This window comes from Tubulanus polymorphus, unplaced genomic scaffold, assembly GCF_964204645.1.
Source record: "Tubulanus polymorphus unplaced genomic scaffold, tnTubPoly1.2 scaffold_35, whole genome shotgun sequence".
NCBI classification, from domain to species: Eukaryota; Metazoa; Nemertea; class Palaeonemertea; order Tubulaniformes; family Tubulanidae; genus Tubulanus; species Tubulanus polymorphus.
The window spans coordinates 21,749-40,862 of NW_027437442.1; the positions used below are offsets into that span (position 1 = coordinate 21,749).

At 35.2% G+C, this 19,114-nt stretch overlaps 1 protein-coding gene across 2 annotated transcripts; it reads right to left on the reverse strand.

Annotated features, from left to right (window-relative positions):
* Positions 1-110: 110 nt before the first annotated feature.
* Positions 111-10,762, reverse strand: LOC141914506 (isatin hydrolase-like). 2 transcript variants are annotated; one of them, XM_074805727.1, is made up of 3 exons: positions 10,683-10,762; positions 7,228-7,403; positions 111-2,445 (listed from the first exon to the last, which is right to left on the reverse strand). In XM_074805727.1, the coding sequence occupies exons 1-3, from the start codon at positions 10,713-10,715 to the stop codon at positions 1,761-1,763; spliced, it is 894 nt and encodes a 297-aa protein (XP_074661828.1). In that variant the 5' UTR covers positions 10,716-10,762; the 3' UTR covers positions 111-1,760. The 2 variants fall into 2 exon arrangements, with proteins under 2 accessions (XP_074661828.1, XP_074661829.1); XM_074805728.1 differs by lacking the exon at positions 10,683-10,762 and adding an exon at positions 7,851-8,054.
* Positions 10,763-19,114: the final 8,352 nt, after the last annotated feature.

A 19,114-nucleotide genomic window follows, 5' to 3' on the forward strand; every position in this document is an offset into this window, starting at 1 on the left:
CGGTTTTCTTGATAAATCCATGTACATAACCTTGTACATCCTGCCAAAACCTAGAAATGAATCTATTGTTATTATTATCATACTTATTAGATAGATTTATTAACTGCAATTGTTTTTACGTTATATATTCTTACAGATTGATGTATAGTACCGTTATGTAAGTTTGTGCTGTTACATTAGACAATAAAGGAAATATAAAATGTAAGAACAAGCCAGCGATGATAGTACAGAGAAAGCTGGTGCTTACGTATGTCACCCTCAACAGTTACAAAATTACTAAAGTAAAAAAAAGATAAATAACATAAAATATCATGGTAATATCATTAGAAATAGTAAAAACATCATGACCAAATATATATCTATACCTCAAAGTTAGGGGTAATGCGTAAACGATGATTTTAGATGAAAATAAATAATCTATTGACGTAAATTATTAAATAAAACGTATAAATGGTGAATGACAAGGACTTTTCGGGTTAGAAGGTAATTAGTAATTTTCTGATGCTTTTTAAGATTAAAAACAATTAATATTGAACGTACAGATGGTAGGAAAATGCATTCCAAATACTACTAGGTCCTTGTATCTAATGATTGTACTTTAGAATGAGGAGCATCGTTCTGGAACAGTGTTTGAATTCTGAATATAACTGATTCTGTGATCGAGATCATAGGTGATCGAGAGTTGTTCGAGACAAATACTGTGAGCATGTTATTAATATTAGGAACGATACATTTTAAGGGCTAGATATCTATTGATTTGACTTTTGCATGATTTAGAAATTCCACATTTCCAGGGGCAGTTACAGAACATCACTAGAAGTTTTCTTTTCGGAAATTTAGAAATTAACAATAGATATAGAAAATTCAAAAAGATTTTTCGTTTAAAAAAAAGGGTGAAACATTCTCTTGTACAAGCTCACTGTATGTTACTTCGAAGCAGTATTATTTCATTATCAATGTATATTGTTTTTTCGTTAATTCTTGAAACATTCGGATGACTTGATAAGAAATTTCTCAATATAGAAGATCGCATGAATTTACTCACATTTTCCATTTTTTTATTCGTAAATTAATTTTGGTGCAGTTGAGGTATCGTTCATTCGTGATGAAGATGGTATTATATAACGATCTATGGCTATCGAAATTAAATCGACCAGTGATCAGCCGCCGAGTTTGAATGTTTATGTTTATGTCATCGCTATTAGATGATTTAATGCCTATCCGATGAAGACGGTTATTTATTGTATTGTAGCTAAATTTGATATCGTCGGCAACGCTACTGTGATAATCGGAATTCCGCTATTATCCACCAGGTTCGCGTCGACGCTGGATTTCTTCTAAAATCGATTAAAATCGAACAATAATGAAAATCGTGGCATATATGAATTCTAAAGACTTATCAGAGTTTATGCCGATGCGTGATTTGCCCAATTTTAGGTAAGGGAGACCGAAAATTTAGATCAAAGTTACTTGACAATGAACGAATTTTTATCGAGTGTGTCTGATACCTCAGTTGCGCCATCGGACGGGATAGCTGGTGTGCCGGTTCCCCATTGCATTTAGATTCGACATCAGACGCCTGATGATGGTCTCTAGACAGAGTTCAATACGTCGATGTTTTTTAAATTAAAATTGTAAATTTTACTGATAAATTCCGAATTTAATTTTTCATTAATTCGTATAAATAATATACTTATTCGACTTTTCATCATGAACATATGAGTCTACAGGTTATTCTAACTTACGTTATTAATTGCGGCTTACATGTTAAACCAGAAAACTATCGCCGATGCGATTAAGAAACCTTCCAAATGCGAGCGCTGCGCGGCCGAGATATGAAGACTGGTTTTGATCGCCACGACTCTTGTCGGGGCCCCGCTCCCGCCGCGGATCTTCATAGGATAGACTGTAGCGATTGAACCCGTTGTCGGCAAGGCTGTCATGTCGGCTACATTTTCAATGGCCCAGATTTTATTTCCGAGAAAAATATGATGCACGGGGAGGGTGGTCGAAGGGCCGATATCAAAGCTCGGCGCGTCTACGCAGACTCCAACGATTCTGCGATGCTTAACTAGAAAATCGGCCACCTCAGATGAAAATCCCGGGAAGTGGAAAAGGACGTTGTTATTTTCATCCATAAATTGATCAGCGCCTGCGTATTTCTTCATTCCTTCGTCGTAAAATCGGGAGGTGCCCGATTCTAGAAATAGGATGGCTCCGTCTGGGATACGACCGTGTTTCGATTCCCAGGCCAAAACGTCATTCGTCGTCAGGGAGTAGTCTTTGTTCGTAGCCGCCTGCGTACGAACGGAGATTTTCACAGCGGGGCCGATCAGTCGGTAGGTCGGAATTTCGTCGACGTGCCATCCCCCATAGATGAAATGGGCTGGTGAATCCATATGCGTGCCAACATGCTCCCCGGATTCATAATTTCCGTTTTCGATCCTAGAATATTGAATGAATGAATGATTTATTTACTTATAATATGTACAAGATTATATATAAACATAGTTTCTTTGGATATTATTGCATAGATAAATAGACATATATAAGAAGGACAACCCCAAGCCCTAGGGGCTGAGCCTGATAGGGGGATGCCCTGAGAAAAAAAAATAAACTAAGTGATAGATACATATAAAGATAATAATGATAATAATACTAATAATAATAACAATAATAATAAAATGGCACACATGGTTATGATTAAATTAAAATGATAATACTAATAACAATAATGATGATAATAACAATAATGATGATAATAATAATAATAATAATTAATAATAATAATAATAATAATAATAATAATAATAATAATAATAATAATAATAAAAATAATAATAATAATAATAATATTAATAATAATAATAATAATAATAATAATGATAATGATAATGATAATGATAATGATAATGATAATGATAATGATAATAATAATAATTATAACAAACAAACGGCACACATGGTCATGATAATACTAACAATGATGATAACTATAACAGCAATTCATTATCAATAAATTAGTTTAAAATTGTGGAAGTCAATAGTTCTCGAACGTTGTTTTTTTAAATCTAGCAACTAGGGATCCAATGCTTGGAGCTTTACAAAGATGATCAATTGAATTTTGCCAAAGTATAGGAACTTTGGCTAAAAAGGATTCGTGGAAAATTTTAGTTGTATGAAAGTTAACTGCAGCTTTATTTCTGTTTCTAGTGTTGTAGTAATGAAATTGAGAATTAGTGTTGAACTGATTATAAATAAGTAATGGAAGTTTTTTGTGATAATGTAGGAAACCAAATTTTAACAATTCTAACTTAATAAGATCTTGCATTTTTAGAATTTTGAATCTTTTGAATAACGGCCCAGTAGGGGAATTATATGGAGCATTAGCGATTAATCGTACTGCTTTTTTCTGTATTAAGAATATATCCTTTACTTGTTTTGCAGATAAGAGTGGGCCCCAAACTATTAAAGCATAATTTAAATGACTGTGTATATATGAGTAATAAATCATTTTTTTTCAGTGAACTTTTTTAACGCTCTTAAGCAAAAATACACTCCTATTCATTTTATTTATTAGTTGTGTGACATGTAAATCACAGTGCAGGTTTGTATCAATGTTAAGTCCTAAAAATTTGCAATCTGTTGAAAGTTTCAGTTTATTGTTAGCAATCTGTATAACTACATTATCTATATCAACCTGGTGTCTTCGAGGCTTGAATAATAAACATTTGGTTTTTTTCTAAATTGGGCGTCAACTGGTTGGCATGAAACCAAGTCACAAGAAGTTTTAAGTCACTTGCAGCACTTTCTAAGAGTCGAGTTATATTTTGGTCAAACGTAAGTAGATTAGTGTCATCAGCAAACGATATAGCTTTGGAGTGTTTAAGATTGAGACTTAGGTCATTAACATAGACAAGAAAAAGTAACGGTCCAAGGACCGAACCTTGAGGTACACCATATTTAATTTCTTTGAAGTTAGAGTTGGTATTATTATAATTAACATACATTTTACGGTTACTAAGGTAGCTACTTAACCAGTTATATGCATGTCCTTTTATGCCATAGTGGTTTAATTTATACAAAAGGGTATTAATATTTAACGAATCGAAGGCCTTAGATAAATCAAGACATATACCTAAGGAGTATTTCTTTTTTTCTATATTAGTTATTAAATTGCCAACAAAGTCTCCGATTGCATAGGTGGTGTTATGATTTGGTCTAAAACCATACTGACTAAGATTCAGAATTGTATGTGTACATAAGAAATTATAGAGTCGTTTGTGTATAAGTTTTTCTAAGATCTTAGAAAGAACTGGTAATAATGATATGGGGCGGTAATTATTTAAGATTTGCTTGTTGCCGGATTTATGAAGCGGTATAACCTTAGCAATTTTCATTTTTTCAGGAAAAATGCCTTCACTAAGCGATTTGTTACAAAGTATGGTAAGGGGTTTAATTATAGATGGAGCAATTAGTTTCAACAATTTATTATTAAGAATGTCCGGACCTGTACTTCGTTTTGGTGATAGGCTATTAATAACTTTAAATATTTCTTCACTGTTTGTTGGGTTAATGAACATCACGCTTTCATTTTTCTTCGGCAAAAGGTCCTTAAATGTTTTGTTTGATACAGGGATTTGTTCAGCATATCGTTTACCTATTTATGAAAAAAAAGTTATTAAATTCGTGACATATTTCGAAGTTATCCTTGGTTGCTTTACCATTTAAAATTAAGTTTGTTGTAATAGATGTCTTATCATTTGTCTTACCAATCAGATTTTTAATTAGTTTCCAAATTTTCCGGCTATTTGTTCCAATCGATTCAATTTTCTGTTTGTAGTAATTTATCTTTTGTCTTCTCCTTATATAATCTAGTTGATTTCTATATGTTATGTAGGTTTTATAGCGTTGATCAGATCGGTCTAGGTTCATAACCTTTTTAAACAGCTTATTACATTTCATTGATGCTTTTAAAAGTAAATCAGTCATCCAAGGTTCCGTGATTTTAGTTTTCCTTTTGACCTTTTTTTCAGGAGAGATTTGATTAATTACATCTGATATTTTAGAACTCATTGCATTATAATAATTATTAGTGTCGAAATTATCTAGTGAGGACCAATCTATATTTGAGAGGTGATTGTTAATTAAGTTTATATTTTCAGTATTGACGTTGCGTGTAGTATATTCATTTGTAATTCTACCTTTGAATTTAGTAGATACAAAACACGGCAAATGATCAGATATGTCTGATATTAAAATGGCACTCGTATGAGTTGAATGCAATTTAGGTGATAAGTATATGTTGTCAATAAGGGTGGCAGTGGACTGTATAATCCGCGTTGGACGCAACATAGTTGGACATAAATTGTTAGATAAATTAATATCTAAAAATTTAGAGGTATTCTTATGAATATTAACCTTTATGAAATCTAAGTTTTTATCCATTCCTAAAACTACCTCACATTTTTCCTGCTCAATTTTACTCACTAGTTCTTCATATTTTTGTAGGAATAATTTTTCATCACTATTAGGCACTAGTAGCCGTAGGCAATAGTAGCCGTAGCTGTACTACTAACTGGAAGATCTAATTAACTAATTAATCATTTTAGCATGGATGGTACTATATTGATAGGTGACACAAGAGTTATGCCATAAAAGGATACAAAAAAATCGTGTAGGATTACAGAAGGTCATAAGACTATTGAGGACAGATACAAAAGAGTACATGGCGATCCTTGAGAAATCAGATTACTGTAGTGTCAATACACAATGATGTCTAAATTAATGTTCTAAGTAAAGTCAAAAAGGTCTACTCTAGTTTTCTTGCCGTCTTTTACTCCAATAACATTTCCATGCGATACGAGTCATAAAGTCCACTTTTAGAAGCATCTATACGTAATTTTGAAATTTCTGCTGCGAGATCCTCTTGAATTACAAATCCGGTGCCTTTAAGGCTTTTCCTGTAAGACAGGACTCTATCACGGACTGATCTATCTTTAAACCTCACTATAATTCCTGGTGTTTTGTTAGAGGTCGTGTTCTGTCGAAGTCGATGCGCCACTTCAATGTTACCTATGGTTACTTTCTCACTTTTCGGTTTCTTTAGAATTTTAATCACCTTGTCCATCACAATCTCAGCGCAGTTCTCATCTTGTGTGACACTAGGTAGCGACGGTCCGTAGAAACGCAGATTATTACGTCGAGAGTACTGATTGTTTGCGACTGTTGCTCGTTTCAAATCCTTGATACATCCTTTTAGTTCCAGATTCTCCTTTTCTAACGATTTACATCTTTCATCATAACCGTTGATCTTTTCATCATAACTATTAATGGTATCTTTCATGACATTAATCTCGTTTTTTAAAGCTTGAACCTCTCCTCCTAACATCTGTTTAAAGTCATCTAATAATTCCTTTTTGAATTTGTCCATGTAAAATTCAAGGAAGTCCCGTGTAAGATCTCCGGACTGGCTAGATGTTGATGATCCAACACGAGGTCTTTTGGGGTTTCGCGAGTTATCAGTCGTTGACACACTTGGTAATGGAGTTAGGGCATAAGAAAACACGTCTGCATTATCTGAATTATCCGAAATAGGGTTAGGATTGTTACAATCGGGCATTGCCACTTCGTGATTTTCACTTTCTGGCATTTTGAAGTCCTGAATACTCATTAGTATATTCACTCTGAGTATACACTCCGATTATGGTTCACTGGTCACAATCACAATCCTTAACGTTGGTACTTCCTACCACATAATTCACATATAGTTCACATAGCCTATAAGTGGTTGACCTTGAACTTAATCCATGAAGAAATTTACACAGATTGAGTTTTTTAACCGTAGCAAATAGTCACCTTTGAAATGATTTTCTAAGACATCATCAGATCTTCATAGTCTTTGAATACTCATAAGACAATTAGTCCACAGTATACATGAAGACAGCCACTTATAACACCAAAAATCCTTACTTTAATCACTTTAATATTAAGTATTTGAAACGTATAGCCTGACCTCTAGAATACGCAAACAAGTCAAACATGGTACTCAAGTAAATCCCATAGCGCGTCTGAATGGTGGCTAATTCTCCCTTCAATTGAAAATAGGTTTCGGCATAAAATAACTTGTAAGTTGTTTTAGTTGTTCTCTCGACCTTTCAGGTTGAGCTAAAGGCAAAGCGTAGGGACGTTGCGATTTCCCTAAAACATTGTATAAATTGTACCTACCAGGTGAAATTATGTCCCCAGAGTACGAGGCTACCGTTTGCAATTTGAACTCGTTGGAAAGGTTTGATGCCGGGATAACCAAGCGATCGGCTATCCATCGGATGACTCAGGTCAATTACATCGTCACTACTGATAATCGGTTTTGACCGTACTAGTGTCAGAACACTCAATGAAACCTGAAAACACATGTAGAGCGTTGATATAGATTCAAATGATGAGTAGTTATTCCAGCGGTGATTTAATTTTTGTTTTAACCCATTTCTCAGTTTATTTAAAGCGTATTGAATTTATATCTTGTATTCTTGATGTATTCTCGTAAATCATAATTCATGCAGTCCAATAAACAACCAATACTAAATACATAAAAGGTTTCTTGTAACGATTCTCTATATTCCGATAATTCTAATCCGTCAATAAAAATTCGGCTATATAGGAAGGAAGGAGTCAACAATATGCTGGATATGTGAATCCGTAAGCATTAGCACGTAACGTACTTATGTACCAAGTTTAGTCAAAATGGTTTTGAGGATACCGAAAATACGGAGCCAGCTTTCATTGTCCCCTAAAGCAGTTGCAAAATCATGATCGTTGGTATATTGCAATTCCAACTTCGAAACGTATACCTTATGGATGTTAATTAATTTCAACGGGCATTATTTTCGCATTTCATCAAACATTCTGTTCATCTTTGAGGAATATCTGTCTTATCAAGAATTCAATCTCATTCTGGGTTGATGCGCTTAACAAAGTAACCGAGATTAGAGTTAATTCGATTTAAGAAATGAAATGTTTTATTGAAATATTTGAATCCGTGTATAAATCGATTCGGAATTACGGTTTTAGTAACGGCGTATGTAACCACACTTGCCTAAAATAAAAACTATGCCACCGTGCGGGCATGAGTCCAGAACAGCAAATAAAAAAAAACCAGTAATTCGTAGATTATATATATATATATATATATATATATATATATATATATATATATATATATATATATATATATATATATATATATATATATATATATATATATATATATATATATATATATATATATATATATATATATATATATATATATATATATATACATATATATATGGAAGATAAGTAATTTATTAAGATAACAATTAGAAAAAAAACAAAATAACTAAGGTACTTAAATGAAAATGAAAATAAACAGGGCCCTTTTTACGAAACTTAGATCAGAAAAATAAAAATAAAATCAAATTAAATTAGCTTAAATGTAAGTCAATGATCGATTAAAGTTCTTTTTCTCCAAAAGTTCATAAATTTTAACTTAGCGTTGCTCCAAAAAGATCGCTCTGCCGCTCCTCGAAATTGTTCGCTGCGCTGCTCCCGAAATAGTTCGCTGTGGTTCCTGTTGCCGTCGAAAATCTGTAGTAATTGTTGATCTGTGGTTCCAAAAAAATTTTTAAACGTTTGCTGAATGCGTCGTATCTGTCGAATTTATAATTTGCATGTCACGCAAATATCACTGATGATGAAAGTCCACTGGTGGTACGCGGAGTTTGGTACGCGGAAAAAAACAGTTTTACTTAATAATGTTTTTTATCACCAAGCTGGCTAAACTTCTGTGGCCGTAAAACTTTAACTACCACTAATAACAAGTGTCCTTCCGAATCACTCTCGAATCACGAACACAACTCCGTAATGATTAAAATTCAATCCCGTTAGAAGTTCTCCAACAGTAAAAAAGTTTGTGACGATTATGACAACTGCCACAAAAGATTTCTTATATAAATTACGTATCAAGTTTTACTAGTTGTAAAAACTCAAAAATTGCAGGAGAGCTCGAGTTGAGCTTCCTCCTATCTCGAAATCTCAAAAGCGTCTCCCCTCTCTCCAAACTATCCACGCCCAACTTCCTGCAGGGGCTCCCTTAAAAATAATCTCTCAAAAATCCATTCAAGTCAAAAATTAGATAGTTTATCCCCTAAAATGGTGTAAAAGAACTTACCCAAAATAAGACTAATGTATTTAACTCCCGCCACACAATTGTGAAATCCTAATATTCCTCTTTATAGAAGAAAAATGAATACTTTATGAGATTAAAATAATTGAAATTCTTGTGAACCCCATAGCTTCCGGTAAAAATTGCATCAGCAAATACGTGTCAAAATTCACATCTCATAATAATTAGTACCAAGGCTACATGAGCCAGCGACCTCATAAAACTTGAATATGTTTAAACTAGTGAACTAAATTCAGCAAATGTCTGTTATGAAAACTAGACAACACGAACCAACAGATTATACATTTAACTTTAAGATCAAACATTTATTGATAAAAAAAGATTAGATATAACGTAAGGACTTTAAGGAAATATATATAAAACCGACTACAGGCTGTTCCAACTAAAATGATGGGACCCCCATAGTAGTGGCTACACGTATCCCTATTTTACAACACCTCCAAAAACCAACAGGTGACCCCTCATTTCACCCACGAAAAAGGAACAAATAACCGTTACGTGTCCCCGATTCGACTTCACAGTTTGTACTGGTTCCTGGTTCGACTTTTTTATTTCAATGCTTTTTCGCCTCTATCTCCACCGATTCAGCATTATGGTTTTATAACGGCGTATTCCCTCGTGCGAATACCTCCATAAAAACAAACAGGCGACCTCTCCTTTCCTCTCCTCGATGCCTATTACTTTTTCAGAATTTACCCACGAATAAAGAATTAGCTCCCTTATACCCCGAGAGCTGATAACGAAGATGGCTCGTCACTCTATTTTCCAGTCTATCCATCTAAAAATGCATCCTGCCTCATGAAATTTCTCAACAGCGTCCACAGCCGTTTTTTATTTTCTGGCTCTCTTCGATTTTTGAGTGCCTCGCGGAAGGCGTGTGAGGCACCTTGGACCCGGCTTAGGTTTGTAACGCGTCGCAATGTTGAAGTTGCATTATCCGAGTCTCCGTCCAAAATCTCCGGTTTGGTTTTCAATTCTAAAGCCCCCTTTTCGGTGGTCTAAGTTCCACTTAATATTAGTGTTGTGATCAATTTCATTACGTAAAAGAAAATTACGTACAGCTAAAGTAGGTGAAATGAAAGCGTTCATGATTTGACCTTTGCGTTATATACAATAAGTAATTTTTCTTACAAGCAATATATGGCCATATAGGTATGTAAAGCAGACTTTCTGTCACCCGCTCAATCTAAAACGCGCCGCTATATGGTAATGTATATTATGTTGTGATAATTTGCGTCTCGTTTATAGGTGGTAAAATCTGAATTCGAATGACCTTTTCCCTTGTCTTTGCCGTCAAAGATTGGAGTTATTAGAAAAACAAGACCACTTTTTCGATTTTCGAAATACTGTGAATTTGGCTTGAGTCAGATAATTTGGAAAAAAGTAGTTGCGGAAAACGAGACCCCTCCACATACGGTAATTCACTAATAACACTAATAGATTGGTGAAACCTTACCAAACTGACCGCTAAAGCTTCGCCAAGATGCATTTTCAGCTTAGAATCTAGTTCCACTGTAGCACAGACGTCAGGGCGTTTTTATTTGTTGGTATACGCGTGCACATTACATCGCACAATAAAGTGCAGGCACGCGCAATAAAACCTGTCTTGTGATTTCAATCACCCCCAGTTACCTTAGATTTGTGACTGTATTTTTGTGTATGAGGGCCACATGTGCGAAATTCATTAAAAAACAGGTCAGTCCAAAATATTTCGAATACTAAGGCCCTTCAATATTGATACCTTGTTTCTCGTCCAAACCTCTCTTCTAAACATGACGAGGGCGGGCGAATTTTTTGTTTATGTACTTTTTTAAAATAAAAAAGGGGAAATAAACTCGTATTTCCATATTTTCCAAGGAGACGAGGGCGGGAGGTTTTTCTTTTTAAATAGAAAAAAAATATTCCTTTTATAATACTTATGTGAGACGAGGACGGGAGTTTTTTTCTTTTTAGAGACCAGATCCATAGGAAGTCAAATGCACAAGACCAAGAATGTACATTTAGCTCATTTTCTTTTATTCAAAACACCTAAACTACAAAATTTTAAACAAATGAAAGGCTGAATCCAAGAACATGTCTATCTCACTTTTGAGCCCAAACGTCTACTTTTACTTAGTAGCCACTTGAGAACAATAAGCAATTAACGATATCAGCTACTTTTCCAGTAGTATACATTTCAAAACAGTCACTCTGGAATAGTATTCCTTTCAATTCGGTTGGTTTTCTATAGTGGCTGTTTCGAAGAGTCTACTATTGAAAAGTGACCATTTTGAAACATCTGGTTTCGATAGTGCACACTAGCAGTAGAGGTGACTGTAAAACCACCCGCCTGTTAACAGCGACTTATTGATAGTAACTCCTACCATAGCAACTACTCTCAAAACACATCTTTTCTAAAAGTCAACTATTGAAAAGTGACTATTTTGAGATCGCTTGCCAGATTCCCTGTTATAAATACACTGTAGCAACATATGCTTCAGATTTGCAGTGATACGTGACAATATAAACATACTGAGAAACTCTACTCACGCTATAGTTTGGGGTATAGTTCTATTAAAGAGTGACTCAGTTGAGATCTGAAGATATTGTAGATACTATCTTTGAGGATGTGAAATGTAATGAGCGATTCCCAACTCTCAATTGGAGTTAAATTTGTTTACAAATTGTCAATAGTTATGTAGTTTTAAGATAAATCAAAATTTCCTTCTTTTCATGGCGATGTAATTGAATAAAGAATTCAATTTGAACAAATGCAGCTATTTTCAAGCATAGGTCTGCATTTATTTTTGATTTAAATTCTTAGATTAAAAGCGCAAAAATTCAGGCTAACCTCTCATTAGTGAAATGGTGGTTTATCTTCAACGGGGGCCTGGATGTCGTTGCATCTTAGATTAAGATGTGCATTTCGGAGTGTTCGAATTTCCCTGAATTCTAATTTTGCGAAATCATTGATTTTTTTCAAACAAAATATACTATATCCATGTGGATTTTTAACATTCTAAAGAAATCATCTAAATTGTGCCCATATTTGATCGAATTTAATAGAAGAAACTTTGTATGGTATTCAAGATTTCATTTGGATTACGGTAACGGCCTTTGGTGATCGTCGCTGGGGTCATGAATGAAGAAATCCCGTAATAGAATTTTAAATATGATAGAATTTGTTAAGGTGAAACCGCAACGTTTTGACTGTAGACTAACAGCCATCATGAGGTGGAATGTAGACATTCCTAGTGATAAGGGCTTTTAGTAAGATGGCTGTCAGTCAACAGCTGAAACGTTGTGGTTTAACTATAATAAATTTTATGATACAAAATTCTATTGTGGAATTTCTTCATTTGTCCACAGTTAACACGCTTTAGAGTATTTTATTCGACTTCTTCGGGTCCTGTAGCCGTTTAGATCGAAAATTATTTACCAATCGGCAAAGAAGGGATATAAAACCGTGTTGGTCGCTATGAGAGGGATTCCCTGTATATCTGCACCTTAAACCGGTACCTTTGTTAGTTCTAGCCCACATTCACTTCCAAATTCAAGTATTGGTAACGTTGGTTTACGATAATTTGAGAAAAAGAGTTTAGTTGGAGAAAACTGATAATTCAGTTAATGAGTTAACTGATAATCTTATAATTCAGCGATCATTGGTTCATCGATTCAGCGAAGTTCAAACACCGTACATTTTGGCATGTTATTGTATTGGCACCTTGAAATAAAGTTTCATAGAGATATTGCGGTGCTAAGTTTATCAATATTAAGAGGTAATTACTTTTGGTTTGTGGTCTTTTGGTGGCCAATGCAGTTTGTTCATTCGTTCATCAATCACTGTCTAGTTAGCCAGTGTAATTGACCTGCTGACCGATAGCTGCTGCTGGGTTTTTGATAACCTATATAAACAATTTACTCAACAAAGTGGGAAAGTATGTGAAACTAGAATTACAGCATATTGCATTTCTTTCACATCTTAAGCCAAAAGAAGTTTTCTCTATCAAATGAAATTGCTGACTTCAAAATTACGTGAACATCTCAACACTGCACTTTTATACGCTAATCGTTTGATCTTTTATAATAAGTTGGTAATTTCATTTCAACCAAACTGTATAACTACGAAATAAGATTTTGATTATGGTATCATTTCTAGCAAGCGATAAAATGATTCAATATTCATTAACGAACAAGCAGAGAACAGCGTGACAAAATGAATATCAAATAGATTATTTAAAAATCGTTTGTATCGATATAAACAATTAATTCAAGGTTAATTCTAAGTATTTTAGATACATTTTTTTCGTAATTCATTTTTTGAACATATGATTTTATTTGTATATTCCTCTCTCATATACCCTTAAAAACAAATTAAGCCTAAAAGACACATTTATTTTTTTGTCTTGTCTTACTTTTCTACAAAATCAAAGATTTATGAACGCACCAGAATGTTTTATAATCGCAAATGTAAAGAATTCTAGGACTGGCACTATATTTTAGTATTAATGGATTTAATCCGTGATGATGTTATATGAATGAATAGTTTTCCATTTTGTTGAGCGTAATATAATTTAGGGGATTCTTAGCATCTCAAAAACTTTGATTTTCTATTCACAGAACTGTATTCAAAGCATACAGAGTTCTGTACACAAAGCACCTAGGGTTTAACAGTACCTTTGAACCTGTCACGTATCACTGCAAATCTTTAACAGATGCTGCTATTTTGAACAGGAAATAACCATGCCATCTCAAAATGGTCACTTTTCAATAGTTGACTTTTAGAAACGATGTGTTTTGAGAGTAGCTGCTATGGTAGGAGTTACTATCACTAAGTCACTGTTAACAGGCGGGTGGTTTTACAGTCACCTCTACTGCTAGTGTGCACTATCGAAACCAGATGTTTCAAAATGGTCACTTTTCAATAGTAGACTCTTCGAAACAGCCACTATAGAAAACCAACTGAATTGAAAGGAATACTATTTCAGAGTGACTGTTTTGAAATGTATACTACTGGAAAAGTAGCTGATATCGTTAATTGCTTATTGTTCTCAAGTGGCTACTAAGTAAAAGTAGACGTTTGGGCTCAAAAGTGAGATAGACATGTTCTTGGATTCAGCCTTTCAAATGCAGTATAAAAAGGCATTTGATCTCTAGGGTCACATGCCCAATCATTTTGTGAATTTCTGGGAATGTCATCGTTATCGTCATGAATATTTCTGTTGTAGAAATCTTGTTGTAGCTTTCTCAAGCGTTCACCCCGTTCGAAATCATGGCACTCTGTCAGTAAATATACAACGGCCTCTTCGACAGTGTGCTCCGGTTTTAGATTAACGATTGTCCACTCGAGGAATGACGTTTTATCACACTTGATTTCCACAGAAAACAACATTTTTCATCTCATGATTTTTTGAAAGCAGGAAGTGACTAAAGTTTGAATAAAAGTTAGATCGAGAAACTAATGTTGACTACGGGTAACAGTGTGTTTTACCAAACTAAACAAACCGAACCTGGCATCTGTCGGTACTAACAGTTCTCGTTTTTAAACTGTTCTCGGTCTCAAAGTATACGCCATTTCATACGACGGACAAGTTTTCATCCATTAGAAACGAGTGGAGAAACTACGGTTCCAATAACATCTACAGCATCAACTTCAACATCCCAAACGTCTTTTCCTACGACACCTCCGATGAAAGCTAGTACTGATCCACCAATATCAACGGCATCAACTTCAGGACTATTGACAAATATTCTTTCAACTCAACAGACTTTTAGTCAACCAAATTCATTGTCATCATCTCCAAAACAACGGAAAAGTTTTCATCCATCAGAAACGAGTGGAGAAGCAACTGTTCCAATAACATCAACGGCACCTACTTCAGGGCCATTGCCAAATATTCTTCCAACTCAACAGATTATTAATTTACCAATTTCATTGTCATCATCTCTTAAACAACAGACAAGTTTTCATCCATCAGAAACGAGTGGAGAAACCACTGTTACAATAACATCAACGGCTTCAACTCCGACATCCCAAACTTCTTTTCCTTCAACAACTCCGATGAAAACTAGTACTGATCCAGCAAAATCAACGGCATCATCACTAGAACTACGAACAAATAGTCAACCAATATCATGGTCATCAACTCCAAAACAACATACAAGTTTTCATCCATCAGGAACGAGTGGAAAAACTACGGTTCCAACATCATCAACGGCATCTACTCCAGAACTGTTGACTAATATTCTTTTGACACAGCCGAGTATTAGTCAACCAATATCATTGTCAACAACTCCGAAACAACTGACAAGTTTTCATCTATCAACAACGAGTGGAGAAACCACTGTTACAATAACATCATCGGCTTCAACTCCGACATCCCTAACTTCTTTTCCTCCAACACCTCAGATGAAAACAAGTACTAGTCCATCAATAACAACGCCATCATCACCAGGACCACGAACAATAAGTCAACCAATATCATTGTCATCAACTCCAAATCAACAGACAAGTTTTCATCCATCAGAAACGAGTGGAGAAACAACTGTTCCGACATCATGAACGGCTAGTCTTAGACAACAGAAAACTTATCCGAGTGAAAAACCACAGATGTACGTTCCTCAATTGCCACCTCTTCAATATCTAAAACTACTAATTCAACGACTACAACAGCTGTTTAACCGCCTCCAAAAACTACAATCCTTTTTCTGGTGAAGAAACTAAATGGGTTATTGTATAATGATGTACTTGTTATAGATACTACCAGTGAGATTGATTGTACCGCTGTATTTAGTACATCATCAATAATCGATGACCGAACGCAAGAAAACTCAAATGTTTATTGACTGATATCTTGAAAATAATCGTTTTTATTTCCTTCTGTTACGTACGTAGGTTTTATTCAATTTCCTATTGAATCCTTAATTGAAACGTTCACCAGGGGCCGGTTCCATAGTCATGGCTTAGACTTAAGACTAGTCGAAGACTATTTAATTTATATAGCTAATCTTACAGCTTAAGACCAGTCTCCAGATTAAAGACCACTTTTGGACTTAAGTCTCGACTATGGAACCTACACCAGGGCTCTGGCGTGAATACAATTGGTCTTGACTAATGATCTAAAGTTGTTAGACAGACTTCACAAGATATTCTTAGACTGGTCTTGCTCGTAAGCCAGGACTGCGCAACTGGTGCGTGACTATGTAAAATGAACATAATCTACAAGTGAAGCTGTTCTTCTCACGTCTGTTTTACACTACAATAGCCATGTGTAACTGAAAACTCCGCAAATCGGGATCGACCAGGGGTCGCAAGCGTATATCCATCGAACAATGCTAGGTCAAATTTCTTAGATTCACATATGACTGGATGACGAATAAATCTCGTATTTATTCAATCTAAAATCCTGTACTGGGAATAAAGAGTCTGAACTGTTTCTTTGAATTAATGGTTTGTTTAAAGCTTCTTCTGTGCTCTAATAGTAATCTTTAGGATATGTATGTGCGCTTACAACGGACATGGTGTTAATAAGTAGACAAAGAGAGGAGAATGTTGAATGAACATCTGCAAAAGAAAAGAAAATGGTGTCAATGGTGTTCTGTCGTTCAGTTATAATTGGCATCACCGAGTTACCAACCCTTTGAAGTTTGCCACCCATACATCAATCTCCATATTCTTTTGATTATCTAAAATATTTAGACAAAGCTACTTATTCCTTCTGTTAAATGCTTACTATCTATTGTTAAAAGCGCCTTAACGGAATTTCCGTGAAATGAGTGGAACTTATAGCATAATGGTTGACAAAATTACTGAATCCTTGGTTACAAGAAAAACACGAACAGAGGTAACTCTTGAGATGTTTTGTTTGATTGTTTAGAATATCCAAAAAAATCTCATCTCACCCGCCATGGCTCCTGCAAGAATTATGTCGCAGCACATGATGTTTTGGTCAAACATAAAATTTACTTTCACTCGATGGCTGTGGCCCTCTATTTTATCGGACAGCAATCGATACGGCAGCTTGGAAAATACATTCTGTATAGTAACCTTAACTGCTGGCTGGCTGAAGGACCCAGTTCCAGCGTCTCGATGATAATTCAGCGCCATTCATTGGAAATGAACAACTTTAATTTGGACGAGAAGAACCTCACTGAAACTTTGTTGAGCACCATTCAGAACTGTTTTATTGACACCAGGGTCCATATTTCGGTCGGAATTGTTACATAAATGGTGTCATTGAATGGAAGGTAAAAGAATGAGAATAGAAGTATATTTTTGTATACGGGTATTTTTCTCATGGAATCTTGGAAGGACAGCACAATTCAAAACGTGGAAATTGGGACGGCACATATTCATTCAAAAATGGAACTGTGTAGAATATTGAATTTTAAACGTACATAACAGATAATAGTATTTTTGAAACGATTGAACGAAGTACTTGAAACCAAATTAATTGATTTTGTACAATTTTGCAGTATTTCGAGAGGTGGAACTGTGCTAAAAGTGAGTACAAAAGGATATACATTGTTCTTGTAATCAGCACAGCAGATTCACGTTAGTGTACTAGATTTGTGAAATACTTCTGTTTCGATTTGACAAGTCATGACTTTTGGTTATGCGTGTTTCATGTTAGTAATCTTCTGTGTAGTAAACTTAACCAGCTGACTGGCTTAAGGACCCAGTTCCTGTTTCTCGATAATAATTCGGCCCTATTCATTGGAAAATGAACAATTTTTATTTGGACGAGGCAAACCTCACTCGTCTGAAATCTGTGGATCAGCATTCAGAACTGTTCTACTGGCTCCAGGGTTCACATTTCGATCGGAATTTCACTCCGCAGACAACCCTGCAAACTGTGTAGCCGGTTCCTTGTTACCCGACAGTACTCGTAAGCACAGTTAAGGGAACCGTTATATTTGCCTTACGTACGTATGTAAGACTCGAACGCTCCCGGAGCACTGTGCATGAAGTACGTACGCAAGTAATTAAACCTCGTAAGTAATTCAAGTGATTCAATTCGTAAGTAATTCAACCTTCCCATGTATGCTTTTATAACGATTTACAACCAATGCAAGGGTGTATGTTCTTTATATGTACGCAACGCATGAAATAAGCATATATAGGAAACTTTAGAAACTGACTGGGGAATTATCGATAGGAGACTTTTTTTTTTAAAATACCGCTTTTTGATGATGCATCGGCGATACAATGCCCAGAAACAGTTGTTACCGTGGATTGCGCGATACTTTATCTTGAATCATGTTTCTGGTCTCAACGCGACAACGGCTGGAAATTCAATGAATTTGGTGACAGGTTTTTTTTTTTTTTTTTTTTTTTTTGGTGTCAGGTTTTAGCGTGCTGTATCAATCACTCAGATACAGTTGATCCAGAAGATAATCTCAGTTTTCGTGATTTGGTTAGACAAGCGAATTTTCAATCTGCAGATCAGCTATGGCGGGTTTCAAAGATGAAATCAGCCGAGTCGGTATAAGATGGCCATCCACTACTTCTCGGCATGTCTTTGCGTGTCGGACATTGATTGCGTTCGGAAAGTGTAGTTTCACTTTGAAGGTAAGTACATTGGGTACAATTTATTGCTGCATAAAAGCCGTTAAATAAGTGGACCAATTTATTCTCCTATAAGAGTTTCGTGTCTCGACAATAAATCTATATTCCCGATTTGAATAATTCGTTTCGGGCAACTTATGTAAAGTATGTAGGAAAGCCTCCGGCCATCAGGCGCCATTTGAGGCAATTTGATCAGGCACCAAATTGGCTAACGATATTACGCATAACTTTGCATAATCTATGTGTTAAATGGGCAATAAATCGCCCTGAAGGTTAAGGCCCTCGAAGTTGACACCTTGTTTCTCATCAAATCGTGAAGCCGCCCGCGTCACTCCCAAAAG

Coding starts and splice junctions, on each gene's coding strand:
- LOC141914506 (XM_074805727.1), bottom strand. CDS start 10,715: ATGCATCTTGGCGAAGCTTTAGCGGTCAGTTTG. Junction 7,404..10,682: donor AAGCTTTAGCGGTCAGTTTG/GTAAGGTTTCAC, acceptor ATGTGTTTTCAG/GTTTCATTGAGTGTTCTGAC. Junction 2,446..7,227: donor TGGGGACATAATTTCACCTG/GTAGGTACAATT, acceptor TCAATATTCTAG/GATCGAAAACGGAAATTATG.